A 14,632-nucleotide genomic window follows, 5' to 3' on the forward strand; every position below is an offset into this window, starting at 1 on the left:
TTTTCATGTAGAAAACTAGACGGGGCTCAGGTTTAAGGTCACACAGCATTTCGCAGCCAGATACTCACCCAGAACTATCATTTTCGCTCTAAATACCTCTAGTGTATTCCAAGTAATGAAAGAAAACACTAATCTCAAAGTCCCCTGATTTCAGAGGGAAACACTTTTTCATGTTTCAACCGAATGTAAACAAGGTGTTAACAATGTGCTAAGCAACCAGGAATGCAGCAACCCGGTGCCTCACAGAACGCCTCGTACGCAGGCGCAGTTGGTTCTCCACCAGTCTCCGGCGGGCGCGTGACAACCGTGCGGTTTACCCTACTTCCAAAGTGCTCTCACTGCGCACGCGCCACCGCATTGCCCGCCCCCCCCGCTCCCCCCGCCCCCCCCGCCCCACACGGGAGCGTGCGCGTGCGCGCGGCTCACCTTTCGGCCGAGGGCGCGCGTCCTTGGAAAATTCCACTCCCGAGCTCGCTCCACCCTATCCGCCTTTTCCCCAGCTCAGTGCTCTGCGGCTCAGCCAGCATCCCGGCGGCCTTTGCGTGGACAAAATGGCAGCCCCCATGCCTCGGGGCTTGTCCTGCTTATCCAGGGCTTTGGGATGGTGGTCTCGGCAGGTGGGTAGGGACGCGGCGAATGGAACTTTAGGGAGAGAAGGAGGAGGACAGAGTAGAAGGGTAAAGTCGTGCAGTGGTCTTTGATGAGCTTGGGCGATTCGAGACTGACATCGTCTGGGGGAGAATTCGAGGTGTCTGCCATCCCTGTACGTCCCTCCTGTGGCTCAGCGAAGACTACTTGGTCGGGGCCTTGAGGGCGATTTGAATTGACTGGCTTTGAGCTTCTCCACATTAGTTGTAGTCTCTTTGGTGAGACGTTGTTGAAGGGAAAGAAGTAGTGGCTTGGAAGGTGGGCCCGCTTCTTTTACATTCTTAAACAAACAAACAAACAAACTGCCAAGGAGAGAGGTACTAGGTAGGTTGTGTCTTAGTCTGGAGCCAAAATCATGATGGGGGGGAGGGGGAGAAGGTCACCTGGCTTCTGAAAAGTTTATTGGGCAGTTAGGAGCTAGAAGGACAGAAATGAGACAGTCAGACACTGCTTGGGTGAAAAAGGCAAAATAGGGGGCTGGAGAGATGGTTGCTCTTTCAAAGGACCGGGGTTCAATTCCCAGCACCCACATGGTGGCTCATAGCCATCTATAGTGGGATCTGATTCCTTCTGACGTGGAGGCTAACATGCAGATAGAACATTCATGTACATAAAATTAATCTTGAAAAAAAAAAAAAAGCCAAAGAGAAATGTAGAGAAAAAAAAAGTGTGGAGGAAATACCCATGAGATCTTGCTTAATGCTTTAATAATAACCTTCCACACTTTTCAGTATTGGGTTGATACTAAGGTTCACCATCAAGCTAAAAGGTCTTTGATGGTAGGATTTTTGTTTTAATCATCTCAGTGTACAGCAGTAATACAGAATGTATTAAAGGAAAGCTTTTTGTAAGTGTTGACTGATGTTAATAAAAGTTATTTATTGGCTTGTGGTAAGAGCCATCTCTAGGTGTTCAAATAGTAATGTAGTTTCTCCATAACATTATTTCATAACTTCTCCTAAAACATTCTTTGGATATATCCTTTCTGTAAGACTGCATACAGTTTGCTCAAGACAGGTTTTTCCTTCCAAATTACTTCTAAGCTAACCTTTCCTTTACCTCCCAGCCCATTCTGGTGACTCGGTCCCCAGCTGTAGTTCCAGTAAAAACCAAAAGCCGGTTCAGACCCACTCTGCGTGAACCCAAGTACAAATCAGAGAAGGAGCTTTTGGAACATGCCAGGAAAGCAGGATTGGTTATTCCTCCAGAAAAGTTGGACCGTCCCATACATCTAGCCTGTACAGGTAGGAACAGTATTTCTGGGCTTCTGACTCAATCCTCTACTGGCACTTGGAATGCCTTAGACTGATTGACAGCATTAAAAATTTCCCCTTTTTTTCAAGACAGGGTTTCTCTGTGTAGCGTTGGCTGTCCTGGAACTCAGACCAGGCCAGTAGACCGGGCTGTCTTCAAACTCAGACACCTCTGACAGCACCATTAAATTAACCACTAAGTCCAACCTCAGTACCGATTAACTTTATATGTACTGTAATTCATAAAGTCAGTTTTATTTTGTTTTTACAGTACTTGGGATGAAATTTAGGGTTCTATACGTGCTAAACAAGCACTCTACCACTGAGTTGTATTTCTAGTCTACCTTTCTTTTTGCCTTTGAGACAGAATCTTTCTAAGTTTGTCAGGGTGGACTAGAATTTGTGATCCGTCTGCCTGAGTAGTAATCCAGACTTAACTGCAGCACTAGTCCTGTTTATGAGGTTATCTTTTGATCTTGTTTTCACACAACTTCTAGAAAGAATGAAAGTTCTCTGGTTTGTACAAGTAGAAACAGACTCTAGAAGGAGTTAAATTATTCTTTCTTTTCTGTTTTTTTTTTTTGGGGGGGGAGGGCACGTTTGAGACAGGGTTTCTCTGTGTAACTGGAACTCGTTTTGTAGACCAGGCTGGCCTCGAACTCACAGAGATCCACTGGCCTCTGCCTCCTGAGTGCTGGGATTAAGGATGTGTGCCACCACCGCCTGGCCCCTTTCTCAATCTTTCAACAGTTTTTTAATTTTCTTCTCTCCTTACAGCTGGTATATTTGATCCCTATGTCCCACCTGAAGGTGATGGTCGAATGTCATCCCTTTCAAAGGAAGGACTGGTACAGAGAACAAATCGATTAAAAAAGAATGCGACATCACTGTTGGCGTAGGTATCAGAGACAACTAGGGTTCAATATTCTAGGCTGAGAAGAACATATGGTTTTATCCTTATGTGTTGTATGGTATATTACATTGATTTCCTTCTCTCTTTTTATGTGTTTTTCCTTCATGTAAGTATACCAGAGAAACCCTGTCCTGAAAAAGAACAGACAAGCTAGGTGGTGCACCCCTTTAATCTCAGCATTCTACAGGCACAGGCAGGTGGATCTCTGTGGGTTCGAGGCTAGCCTGAGAGCAAGATCCAGGACAGCCAGGGCTACTCAGAAAGACTGCCTGGAAAAAGAAAGAAACAAACCAAAAACCCTGCTACTGCCCACCTCCATTTTTTGCTTGTTTGTTTTTGTTTTTTTGAGACAGGGTTTCTCTTTGTAGTCCTGGCTGTCCTGGAACTCCCTCTGTAGATCAGGCTGGCCTCAAACTGGAGAGATCCAGCTGGCTCAGTCTCCTGAGTGCTGAGTTTAAAGGCCTGCTTTTCCTTTGGTTTTCAGTGTTGCTATTTAGAACTTCTCTGTTGTTCAGATTCTTGCTGGTTTGGGTCCTTTTTTTTCTTTTTTCGAGACAGGGTTTCTCTGTGTAGTTTGGTGCCTGTCCTGGATCTCTCTCTGAAACCCAAGCTGGCCTCGAACTCACAGAGATCCACCTGGTTCTGCCTCCCGAGTGCTGGGACTAAAGGCGTGCGCCACCACCATCTGGCCTGGTCCTCTTTTTGGTGCTGTAGAGCTGGAGATTGAACCAGGACTTGCACATGTTGGATGTGTGCTTTTCTAAATTGAAATTCCAGCCCCTCACCCCAATTTGTAAGATGTAGATGTTTTCTTTAATCCCTGAATCCAAAAATTTCACTTTGAAAAACTTTTCCTTTTTTCTCTTTTCAAGACAGGGTTTCTCCATGTAGTTTTGGTGTCTGTCCTGGAACTTGCTCTGTAGACCAGGCTGGCCTCGAACTCACAGAGATCCACCTGGCTCTGCCTCCTGAGTGCTGGGATCAAAGGCGTGTGCCACCACTGCCCGGCTTTCTTTTTTCTTTAAGGTTTACTGTAAATTGTGTATATATGTTTGTAGGTGGGTATGTGCAGTTGAGTGCTGATACAGTGTTGGGTCCCCCTGGAGCTAGCGTTAGAAGCAGTTGTGAGCTGCATAATGTGTGTCTGGGAACCTAGTTCTGCAAATCACTATTCTCCCTTGGCCTCTGAACTGCTTCCCCAGTCCAAAGAAAACTTGATCTTGTTTGTTTGTTTTGAAACAGGATTTTACTGTATAGTTCTGGCTGTCCTGGAACTCCTATGTAGACTAGGCTTACCTGAGATCCTCATACTCCCTGAGATCCACCTGCCTCTGCTTCCTGACCTACTGACCTGCTTGTTCTTTGTTTACAGTGGTTGATTTGAGAGAGAGTTGAATTTACAGTCTTGACACAGTCAAAACATTATTAACTGTATAGATGGACATGAAGATTAATGTGAACTATAAGTTCTGGAAATTATATAAAGAACTCATAGTTTATTACAGTTTTTTGTTTGTTTCTGTATGTGCACTTGCTGGCTCATCCACGGCACAAGTATGGAGGTCAGGGCACCTTGTGGGAGTCGGTCCGTCCTCTCCTTCTACCATGTGAGTCCCTAAGAGTGAACTCAGGTTGTTAGGATTGATGCTAAGACCTTTTACCTGCTGTGACGTCATTTTTAAGATGGTTTTCATCTTAATTTTACAGAGTTCGAAGGATAAGAGAATTTGATGCTAATTTTAAAATGAAAGTCTTCCCTGAAAAAGCTAAGGATATTTTCATTGAAGCTCATCTTTGTCTGAACAAGTAAGTGAACTCCCCATCTTGTATATATATGTTCAGTCTCCACAGCTATTATTAAGTAGTAACTGAAGCTGGTTTTTCTTTTCTCCCTGCCTTTCCAGTAGTTCGTTGTCATTGTTTGAGACAGGGTTTCTCTGTGTAGCCTTAGCTGTCCTGGATCTCTCTCTGTAGACCAGGCTGGCCTCGAACTCACAGAGTTCTGCCTGCCTCTGCCTTCCAAGTGCTAGGGCTAAAAGTGTGTGCCTCCACAAGGGTCTTGTCTGTATTTTTAGGAGATTCTCATGTATCCCATCCTGTCCTTGAACTCATTTTTTTGTTTGTTTGGTTTTCCAAACAGGGTTTCTCTGTGTAGCTTTGCGCCTTTCCTGGAACTCACTTGGTAATCCAGGCTGGCCTCGAACTCGCAGAGATCCGCCTGCCTCTGCCTCCCATGTGCTGGGATTAACGGCGTGCCGCCGCCGCCCGGTGAGTGGGCTTTTTAAAAGATGGTTTTTAATGACTTGGTCTCTCAGCTCTAGCTGTAGTTGTCAGCACTGTCCTGGGATTGGTCCCTATCTGATCCTGCCTGAGCATTTATTTTATCATGAACATTTCTCTTTCCTTGGTGACTTTAAGTTTTTCTTGATACTTGCAACTTTTTCTTAATTCACCCAAGTCAAGTTGCTAGGGACATGAAAGTTCAATGTCAGGAGCTTGGGATACATTTTTGAAAAAAATTTTTTTTCAAATCTACTTACTTATTATGTATACAGTGTTCTGCCTGCAGGCCTGAAGAGGGCGCCAGATCTCATTACAGATGGTTGTGAGCCACCATGTGGTTGCTGGGCTTGAACTTGGGACCTCTGGAAGAGTAGCCAGTGCTCTTAACCTCTGAGCCATCTCTCCAGCCCCCTGAAATTTTTATTCTTTGTAACTTTTTCTTTGTTCCTGTCCTTTGTCTTATTGAGGGCCCTAATTCGAATTAAGCAGATGTTTTATCTCTGAGCTCCACTCAGCCAGCAGGGCTGGAACAGACCTAAGGACTAATCCTTGGATTCTTATTGATTTTTTTCTTCTTTTTTTGGGGGGAGGGAGGGGCATTTATGTGAGAGAAAGAAAGGAGGAGAGGCAAGGAAGGAGAGAACGAAAGAGGTTTGCTGTTCAGCGGGGCTATTTGTTGCCTTTGGAGCTTAAACCCTGGGGTTTGTGCATACAAGATGGATGCTGGGTCCCTACACCTGCAAGTGTCTGTTTTCAGGCCTCTTCATTTTTTATCTTCCAGCCTTGGTGTTTTCTTTCTTTCTTTCTTTTTTTCTTTTGAGACAGGATCTCACTGTGTAACAGCTCTGGCTGATACAGAACTCCCTATGTAGACCAGGATGGCCTGGAACTCACAGAGATCCACCTGCCTCTGTATCCCAAGCTCCAGGACTAAAGTCCTGCGCTGTCACTCCTGAGGACCTGTGCTGTTGCTGTTTGCTTTGTTCCCAGTTTCTTCTACCATGCTATTGTGCATGCTCTTTCTCTTTTTATTTAGTGTGTGTGTGTGTGTGTGTGTATGTGGAAACTAGAGAACAGCTTATGGAGGTGAGTTCTCTCCTCCCACTATGTGGGCCTCAGTCTTGATGACAAACACTTTACCTTCAGAACCATTTTTTGTTTGTTTGTTTGTTTTTCAAGACAGGGTTCCTCTGTAGTTTTGGAGCCTGTCCTGGATCTCGCTCTGTAGACCAGGCTGGCCTTGAACTCACAGAGATCCACCTGGCTCTGCCTCCCGAGTGCTGGGATCAAAGGTGTGCACCACTGCTTCTTCAGAGCCATTTTTTAAAATTATTTTTATTTTTATTTATTTATTTATTTATTTATTTTTGGAGCTGAGGATCGAACCCAGGGCCTTGCACTTGCTAGGCAAGCACTCTACCACTGAGCTAAATCCCCAATCCCAGAGCCATTTTTTAAAAAGTTTTTATTAATGCTTTGAGGATTTCACAGCATGTATTGTGGTCACATTCAACCCTCCCACTTGTCCTCCTAACTCCTTCCAGATGCACCTGCTATGCCCCTGCCCACCCCCCTTTTTTGATACCCCAAATTCAGTTTGTGCTACTCATACACATGCCTGAGTATTAGGCCATCCAGTGCAGTGTAGCTGACCTATCCTAAAAACTCTCTCTCTCTGTCCCAGAATCTACTATCAGTAGCTCCTCAGTGAGGGTGGAGCTTCTGAGCCCCTCCCACTCCTTGTTAGAACCTGACTGGCTTGATTTTATGCAGGCCGCCATGAATGTCATGATCCCCCAACCTCTGCTCACCATCTTTCTGCCTTCTCATCTGTGATAGTCCCCGAGCCCAGGGAGGAAGGGGTTTCCTTTCCTTGCAGTTTTCCATTTTCCTTCACACTAAGATCTGAGCCAGAAGAGACACTTTGTGCCTGGTGTCTTTCTAGTTTTCTGGTTCCTCCTTGTAGATGCAGGACTCTTTGAAGAGTCATAACATCTAAGTCCAACTTCCTGCACTTCCAGAGTCCGAGGGTGTCAGGGACAGAAAAGACACACGGCCGTCTTTTACTGATTCAGAGATAGAGTGTCCATAGAGGCCGGCCAAGTGACTCATGCTCCATCAGAGAAGATAAGGGACTTTTTATTCTTGCATGGCATTGGATTTTGTTCCCTACACCAGCTATACCAGCGTAGAACAAGAGTCAGCTGCACGTCTTAGTGAATATCCTTGCCCAACTAGATGTGATTTCAGAGGAATTTCTTTCTGCTCCAGAAACACAAACTATTAAATACTATTAAACGTCAAGAGTTTTGAGGTAGATCACAAATTAGTATATTATGTGCCTTCCAGTGCATATGTAGAAAACATTTGTATAAATGAACCGTTTTCCATCTTCAGGACCTTTTTAAATTTTAAACCTTTTTTTTTTTTTTTTAAATAATTTCTTATCTATCTGTCTATTTATTTCACATACAGTGTTCTGCCTGTATGTATGCCTGCTGGCCAGATGGCTCCAGATCTCATTACAAATGTGGTTGCTGGGAACTGAACTCAGGACCTCTATGTTAAGTGCTCTTAACCACTGAGCCATCTCTCCAGCCCTCCATTTTCAACTTAAAAAAAAAAAAAGGCCTGGTGGTGGTGGCACACACCTGTAATCCCAGCACTCGGGAGGCAGAGGCAGGAGGATCTCTATGAGTTCGAGGCCAGCCTGGTCTCCAAAGCAAGTTCCAGGAAAGGCACAAAGCTACACAGAGAAACCCTGTCTCGAAAAACAAAAAAAAACACGGGTAGGGGATTTAGCTCAGTGGTAGAGTGCTTGCCTAGCAAGCGCAAGGCCCTGGGTTCGGTCCTCAGCTCCAGCCTACCCCCCCCCCAAAAAAAAACACACACACAAAAAAAAAAAAAAAATTTTTTTTGCTGCATGGTGGTAGTGTATGCCTTTAATTGCAGCACTCAGGAGGCAGAGGCCCAGCAGATCTCTGAGTTCTAGGACAGCCTGGTCTACAAAGTAAGTTCCAGGATAGCCAGAACTACACAGAGAAACCCTGTCTTGGGGAGGGGAGAGGCAAAAAACAAAAACAAAACTCTTTTTCTATTATTATATTCTGTTGGTTTTGTATTGTGTGTATATATATATAAATGGGAACACACATACCATAACTCATGTGTGGAGTCAGTACTTTTCATATGAGTTCTGGGGATTGAACTTACCATCTTACCAGCCCATTTTCAGATTTCATAGAGGGTACCATAAAAGTAGAAATCAGTGATAAATAAGTATATCTCTTTTTCTTTTCTAGCTCAGACCATGAGCGGCTTCATACCTTGGTCACTGAACACTGTTTTCCGGTAGGTACTCATCCTTAGAATGGTGGCCTGCCTGAGCAGGCAGATTCTAGATGTTACTCTGTTTTTGATATTGTTGTTTCTCTCTTTCTTTTGTCTCTTTCTTTTTTTTCTTCCTTTTAGGGGGGTGCTAGTGGTGAGGAACAGGGTTACACTATGTAGCTGGGGTTACCGGTTCACAGTCTTTGTGCCTCACCTCCCTGATGCTCACATTATGTGTGTATGCCACTACTCGGGCTTTGGGAGTTATGTCTGTTCTTTTCTTTTTCTTTCAATGTATTTTCTTCTTAATTTACTTACTTGTATGTGCATTGGGGATTTTGTTGTTGTTGTTGTTTTATGTGTTTTTTTTTTTAGACAGGGTTTCTCTCTGTAGCTTTACGCCTCTCCTGGAACTCACACTGCAGCCCAAGCTAGCTTTGAACTCACAGAGATCCGCCTGGCTCTGCCTCCCAAGTGCTGGGAGTAAAGGCGTGTGCCACCACCGCCTGGCCTTGCATTGGTGTTTTGCCTATGTTTATCCCTGTGTGAAGGTGTCAGGTCCCCTGGAACTGGAGTTACAGTCACTTGTGAGCTGCCATGTGGGTGCTGGGAACTGAACTCTCATCCTCTGGAAGAGTAGCCAATCCTTTTAGACCGCCCTGCCATATCTCCAGCCCAAGTCCTTTATTTCTAGCTGTGTGATAATGACTTAGCACAGACTCTGATGAGGGCCGTGGCAAATGAGGAAAGAGAAAGGCTTTCAGTCTAGTGTGTAGATCCTGAGCTTGAGAGTTAACTCTGAGGCCTCACTTCACATGTCTCCCTATGGTAAAGGTTTCAACTGGAATTCACAAAGCTTATATTACGTAATGACTTGGGTATCCGGTACTTTGAGGAACCCCCAAGAATGGAGGCTTTGTACTTCAGCTGGATGTTCTAGAATAAGAACTCCAGTTTCTGTCAGCCACTTCCGGGACAAGTGTGCCTCATCTGTCATAGCCCTGACAGCTCTGGAAACCACTCCTTTTCACTGCTGAAATGTGAGTGGGTAAAATGAAACTAAAAGAGAGGGAAAAAGTGTACTATCTATAGAAGTACGTGCAGTAATTAGAAGAATGTGTGTGGGAGGAAGGGGTAATGGTGTGTGCAGTGATGGTGTGTGCAGTGATGGTGTGTGCGGTGATGGTGTGTGTGCAGTGATGGTGTGTGTGTGCAGTGATGGTGTGTGCAGTGATGGTGTGTGTGCAGTGATGGTGTGTGTGTGGAGTGATGGTGTGTGTGTGGAGTGATGGTGTGTGTGTGCAGTGATGGTGTGTGTGCAGTGATGGTGTGTGTGCAGTGATGGTGTGTGTGCAGTGATGGTGTGTGTGCAGTGATGGTGTGTGTGCAGTGATGGTGTGTGTGTGCAGTGATGGTGTGTGTGTGCAGTGGTGGTGTGTGTGCAGTGATGGTGTGTGTGTGCAGTGATGGTGTGTGTGCAGTGATGGTGTGTGTGTGCAGTGGTGGTGTGTGTGCAGTGATGGTGTGTGCAGTGATGGTGTGTGTGGAGTGATGGTGTGTGTGTGGAGTGATGGTGTGTGTGTGGAGTGATGGTGTGTGTGCAGTGATGGTGTGTGTGTGCAGTGATGGTGTGTGTGTGCAGTGATGGTGTGTGTGGAGTGATGGTGTGTGGAGTGATGGTGTGTGTGCAGTGATGGTGTGTGTGTAGTGATGGTGTGTGTGTGCAGTGGTGGTGTGTGTGCAGTGATGGTGTGTGTGCAGTGATGGTGTGTGGAGTGATGGTGTGTGTGCAGTGATGGTGTGTGTGCAGTGATGGTGTGTGCAGTGATGGTGTGTGTGCAGTGATGGTGTGTGTGCAGTGATGGTGTGTGTGTGGAGTGATGGTGTGTGCAGTGATGGTGTGTGTGTGCAGTGATGGTGTGTGTGTGCAGTGATGGTGTGTGTGTGCAGTGGTGGTGTGTGTGTGCAGTGGTGGTGTGTGTGCAGTGATGGTGTGTGTGCAGTGATGGTGTGTGTGCAGTGATGGTGTGTGTGTGCAGTGGTGGTGTGTGTGCAGTGATGGTGTGTGTGGAGTGATGGTGTGTGGAGTGGGTTTTCAGTGATTTGGAGAAGAGCCTTTTTTATTTTATTTTATTTTTTAATGTGTGATAATTTGCCATAGATGTTAAGTACCCTGGATCCAGAGTTACAGACCATCGTGAGCTGTCATGTGGGTGTTGGGAATTGAACCCAGGTCCTTTGGAAAAGCAGTCAGTACTCTTAACCTGGTGGGTGGGTCTTAAGGAGTGGTTTAATAAAAATGTAGTTTCGAGGTAAGCCTGACCAGTAGCTTGATCAAAATTTGTGAAGTACTAGGTGGTGGTGGTGGTGGTGCACGCCTTTAATCCTTGCTTTTGAGAGACAGAGGCAGGCTGATCTATGAGAATTTGGCCAGCCTGGTCTACAAAGTGAGTTCTAGGACAGCCAGAGCTATTACACAGAGAAACCCTGTCTCCAAAAACAAAACAAAAAAAAGTATTTATTTATTTATTTATTTTTGGTTTTTCGAGACAGAGTTTCTCTGTATAGCTTTGCACCTTTCCTGGATCTCACTCTGTAGACCAGGCTGGCCTCAAACTCACAGAGATCCCCCTGCTTCTGCCTCCCAAGTGCTGGGATTAAAGGCGTGTGCCACTACCACCTGGCCCAGAAACCAAAATTTAAAAAAAAAGAAAAAGCCGGGTGGTGGTGGCGCACGCCTGTAATCCCAGCACTCTGGAACTAGAGGCACTCGGATCTCTGTGAGTTCGAGGCCAGCCTGATCTCCAAAGCTACACAGAGAAACCCTGTCTCGAAAAACCAAAAAAGAAAAAAAAAAAAAAAAAAAACCTTGAGGAAGAGGGGCTAGAGATGACTAAGAGGTTAATTACTCTGAGTACTTGTGCTTGGTGCTTTCCCACTTTTCCAGAAGAATGGAGTTCAGATCCCAGCACCTTTGTCAGGTGGTTCATAGATCCCTATGAGTCCAGCTCCAGGGGACCTCACACTATATTCTTTCTGGGGACACAAATATACACATACATACTCATAAATAAAAAAGTTGGAACAGTTGAAAGCATGAGGAATGGTTTGAGAGACAGCTCAGTGGTTGGGAGCACTGGCTGCTCTTCCAGAGGACCAAGATTCAATTCCCAGCACCCACTTGGCAGCTCACAGCTGCCTGTAACTCCACTTCCAGGGCCTCCAGCACCCTCTTCTGACTTCATGGGCACCAGGCATGCACATGATACACAGACATATATGCAAGCAAAACACCTATACACATAAAATAATAAAAGTTAAAATATCTAGGCAGTGGTGGTGCACGCCTTTAAATCCCAGCACTCAGGAGGCAGAGACAGACGGATCTCTGTGAGTTCGAGGCCAGCCTGGTCTACAGAGTGAGTTCCAGGACAGCCAGGGCTACAAAGAGAAACTCTGTCTTGCAGAAACAAAAACAAAAAAAATACATACATAAATACATAAAAACTTGGGAAGAGAGGGGACTTTGTGGCTCCCATATGCTGAGTCGGCATTACGGCCTGGGTTAGTGAGTCCCTGTCGCAACCCCATGCCCACCTGACATGAGGAAGAAGTCGGGGCACACTGCCTATTGATTACAGTGTTGCAGCTGTGCTCTTGGCACCCTACAGAAGGGACACCCCACTGAACTCTTCTCTCCTGCCCGCAGGACATGGTTTGGGACCTCAAGTACAAGACTGTCCGCTGGAGCTTCGTGGAGTCTTTAGAGCCAGCCCAAGTGGTTCATGTTCGCGCTGCAGGCCTGATGAAGCAGAGCGACTTGTACGCCCAGGTCACCGTACGCCTGCACACTCGGCAGGTAGAGTCACTGTTTTCGTCACTCTGTGTTAAGTACGTTAAAAATAACCTCAGGGACACCAGAATGCATCAGTGTTACTTTAAGGAATGAAATCTCAGACTCCCCCTTGGAGTTGTTTGGCCAGGCGTGAGCCCAAGTTTGAATTCTCCTTTTCCGCCTGTGTGAGTTCTGTGGTTCCTGGCCTGTCCCTAGTCTATCTCTTAAATATGTCTGTGCCTGCCTGGATGCCATCTGATGTCTACCTGCCACTGTGTCTGTCCCTGACAACGGGCTTTCCTCTGTATTTATTGAATAGCGCAGAAAACAGTATGGAAAAGGGACGGCGCAGTCTGGGCAGAAACCTTTTTTTCTTTTTAAAGATTTATATTTTTATGTATACAGTGTTCTACCTGCATGTATGACTGCAGGCCAGAAGAGGGCGCCAGATCTCATTACAGATGTTTGTGAGCCACCATGTGGTTGCTGGGAATTGAACTCAGGACCTCTGGAAGAGCAGTCAGTGCTCTTAACCCCTGAGCCACTTCTCCAGGCAGAAATCTTTAACAGAGTTTTATAAGGGAACAAACTCTGCTGACCCCATCTGACCCTAAAGCACTCAGGAAAGTAAACAGTTCTGCAGAAATGTTGTCAGGTGACATCTCCAGTCTGCCCAGCACTCGGTGGGTATTTATTGTGTAAGGTTGCTTTCAACTTGTTGGCTGATACAGCAAATCCTTACCCCAACATACATATATACACTGCTCTGGGTCAGGGGCATGGAGGAGTATAAAACTGTGTCTTAGGCTAGGTTGTAAAAGCAGATTACATGGGAAGTTCAAGACATTATTACATTGTTCTCTTAACTGTTGAGCTCAGACTGGCTGAGAGGATACAGTAGGACAGCAGGCCAAGTCTTAAGTGATCTCAAAGGTTTTAACTGGGCCAGGGATCCAGGAAAAACATTTAGTCTCTTTGAATGCAAGAGACATTTTCATTAAATTTCATCACTACAGCTCTCATGTTGGGCATCTGTCTCTGGACTGTTGAGTTCAGGGCTGTGTGGTTTTTGTGGTTCTGGGGGTTGAAGGCAGAGCCTCATGCATGCTAGGGAAGTGCTCACACCACTCTGTTCCATCCCGTGGCCCAGGACTGTGGATTCTCAGGAGAGGCTTGCTGGTCCCTGCCACTGCTAAGTGTTATCTCCACTCAGATGTGCTGTGAGGGTATTCTCCTCTGCTGGTCTCCCACCTTCCCCATCCACCAAAGAACCTTAGCAATGATTAGTTCAGAATTCTGAAATAATTTTAATTTTCATTAAATTTTTTGTTAAGATTGTTCCAAAAATGATTGTGTGACAAAAATAAAACAAAGCCCTCTGACAGGCCAGATTGTATTTCATCATTGCAGACTTTGGCCATCTATGATCGGTTTGGCCGGTTGATGTATGGACAAGAAGATGTGCCCAAGGATGTCCTGGAGTATGTGGTGTTTGAAAAACACTTGGTGAACCCATATGGGAGCTGGAGAATGCATGCCAAGATTGTGCCCACATGGGTACCCCCTAAGCAGCCCATCCTCAAGGTAGGCAGCTTGCATAAGGCTGTTTGTAGTCTTGACATCCTAAAATGCTCCTCTTGGGCTCCACCTAGTGGAGAAAGGGAAAGATGTACCAACCTGGGGAAGGGGAACTGTTTCTGGTTGCTTGGTCAGGGAGTGAAGCCATTGTGGGTAAACAGCAGGCTTGATTGGCAGGTAACTTCAGCCTCCTGTTCTTTGCAGACGCTGATGATTCCTGGTCCTCAGCTGAAACCATGGGAGGAGTACGAAGAGACAAAAGGCGAAGCCCATAAGCCTCAGCTTGCCTAACGACATAAGTGACTCCCAAGGAGCCTGGCGGTGGTGATGCACACACCTTTAATACCAGCACTCGGGAGGCAAAGGCAGGCGGATCTCTGTGAGTTCGAGGCCAGCCTGGATACAAAGTTCCGGGACACCACAGGGCTACACAGAGTAGCCCTGTCTTGGGGGAAAAATAATGGATGATGGGGCTACAAAATCACCTATACCCTAGTGGCTCCCCTGCCCTCTCCTGCCCTGCCTGGGCCTTTTCACTTGCGGTTGTGGCTGATATCTGGCCCAGGTAGGAGGCTGGGATTCCTGGCCATGGAGCATCTTCTTTTGAAAGTCATGTTTACCCTGAGGTGAAAGGAAAGCAGCATGTCGGAGAACAGACGTGATACCGGGCTTTTCACAGCAGGAACTGTGGAGGAGCAGACTGACCGCATTCTCTAATTATAGGGCAGAGATCAGCTTTGAAATAAAATACTATCAAAGTGTTGAATAAATTGTGTTCTGTACATTTTCCCT

General features: G+C 45.9%; 1 protein-coding gene across 1 annotated transcript; it reads left to right on the forward strand.

Moving 5' to 3' along the window:
- Window positions 1–454: 454 nt before the first annotated feature.
- On the forward strand, window positions 455–14,208 carry Mrpl45 (mitochondrial ribosomal protein L45). The gene is made up of 8 exons (XM_036194597.1): window positions 455–617; window positions 1,715–1,892; window positions 2,679–2,796; window positions 4,522–4,620; window positions 8,400–8,448; window positions 12,137–12,286; window positions 13,673–13,846; window positions 14,045–14,208. The coding sequence occupies exons 1-8, from the start codon at window positions 552–554 to the stop codon at window positions 14,129–14,131; spliced, it is 921 nt and encodes a 306-aa protein (XP_036050490.1). The 5' UTR covers window positions 455–551; the 3' UTR covers window positions 14,132–14,208.
- The last annotated feature ends 424 nt before the right edge of the window (window positions 14,209–14,632 follow it).

Source organism: Onychomys torridus, chromosome 8 (genome assembly GCF_903995425.1).
Source record: "Onychomys torridus chromosome 8, mOncTor1.1, whole genome shotgun sequence".
Lineage (NCBI taxonomy): Eukaryota > Metazoa > Chordata > Mammalia > Rodentia > Cricetidae > Onychomys > Onychomys torridus.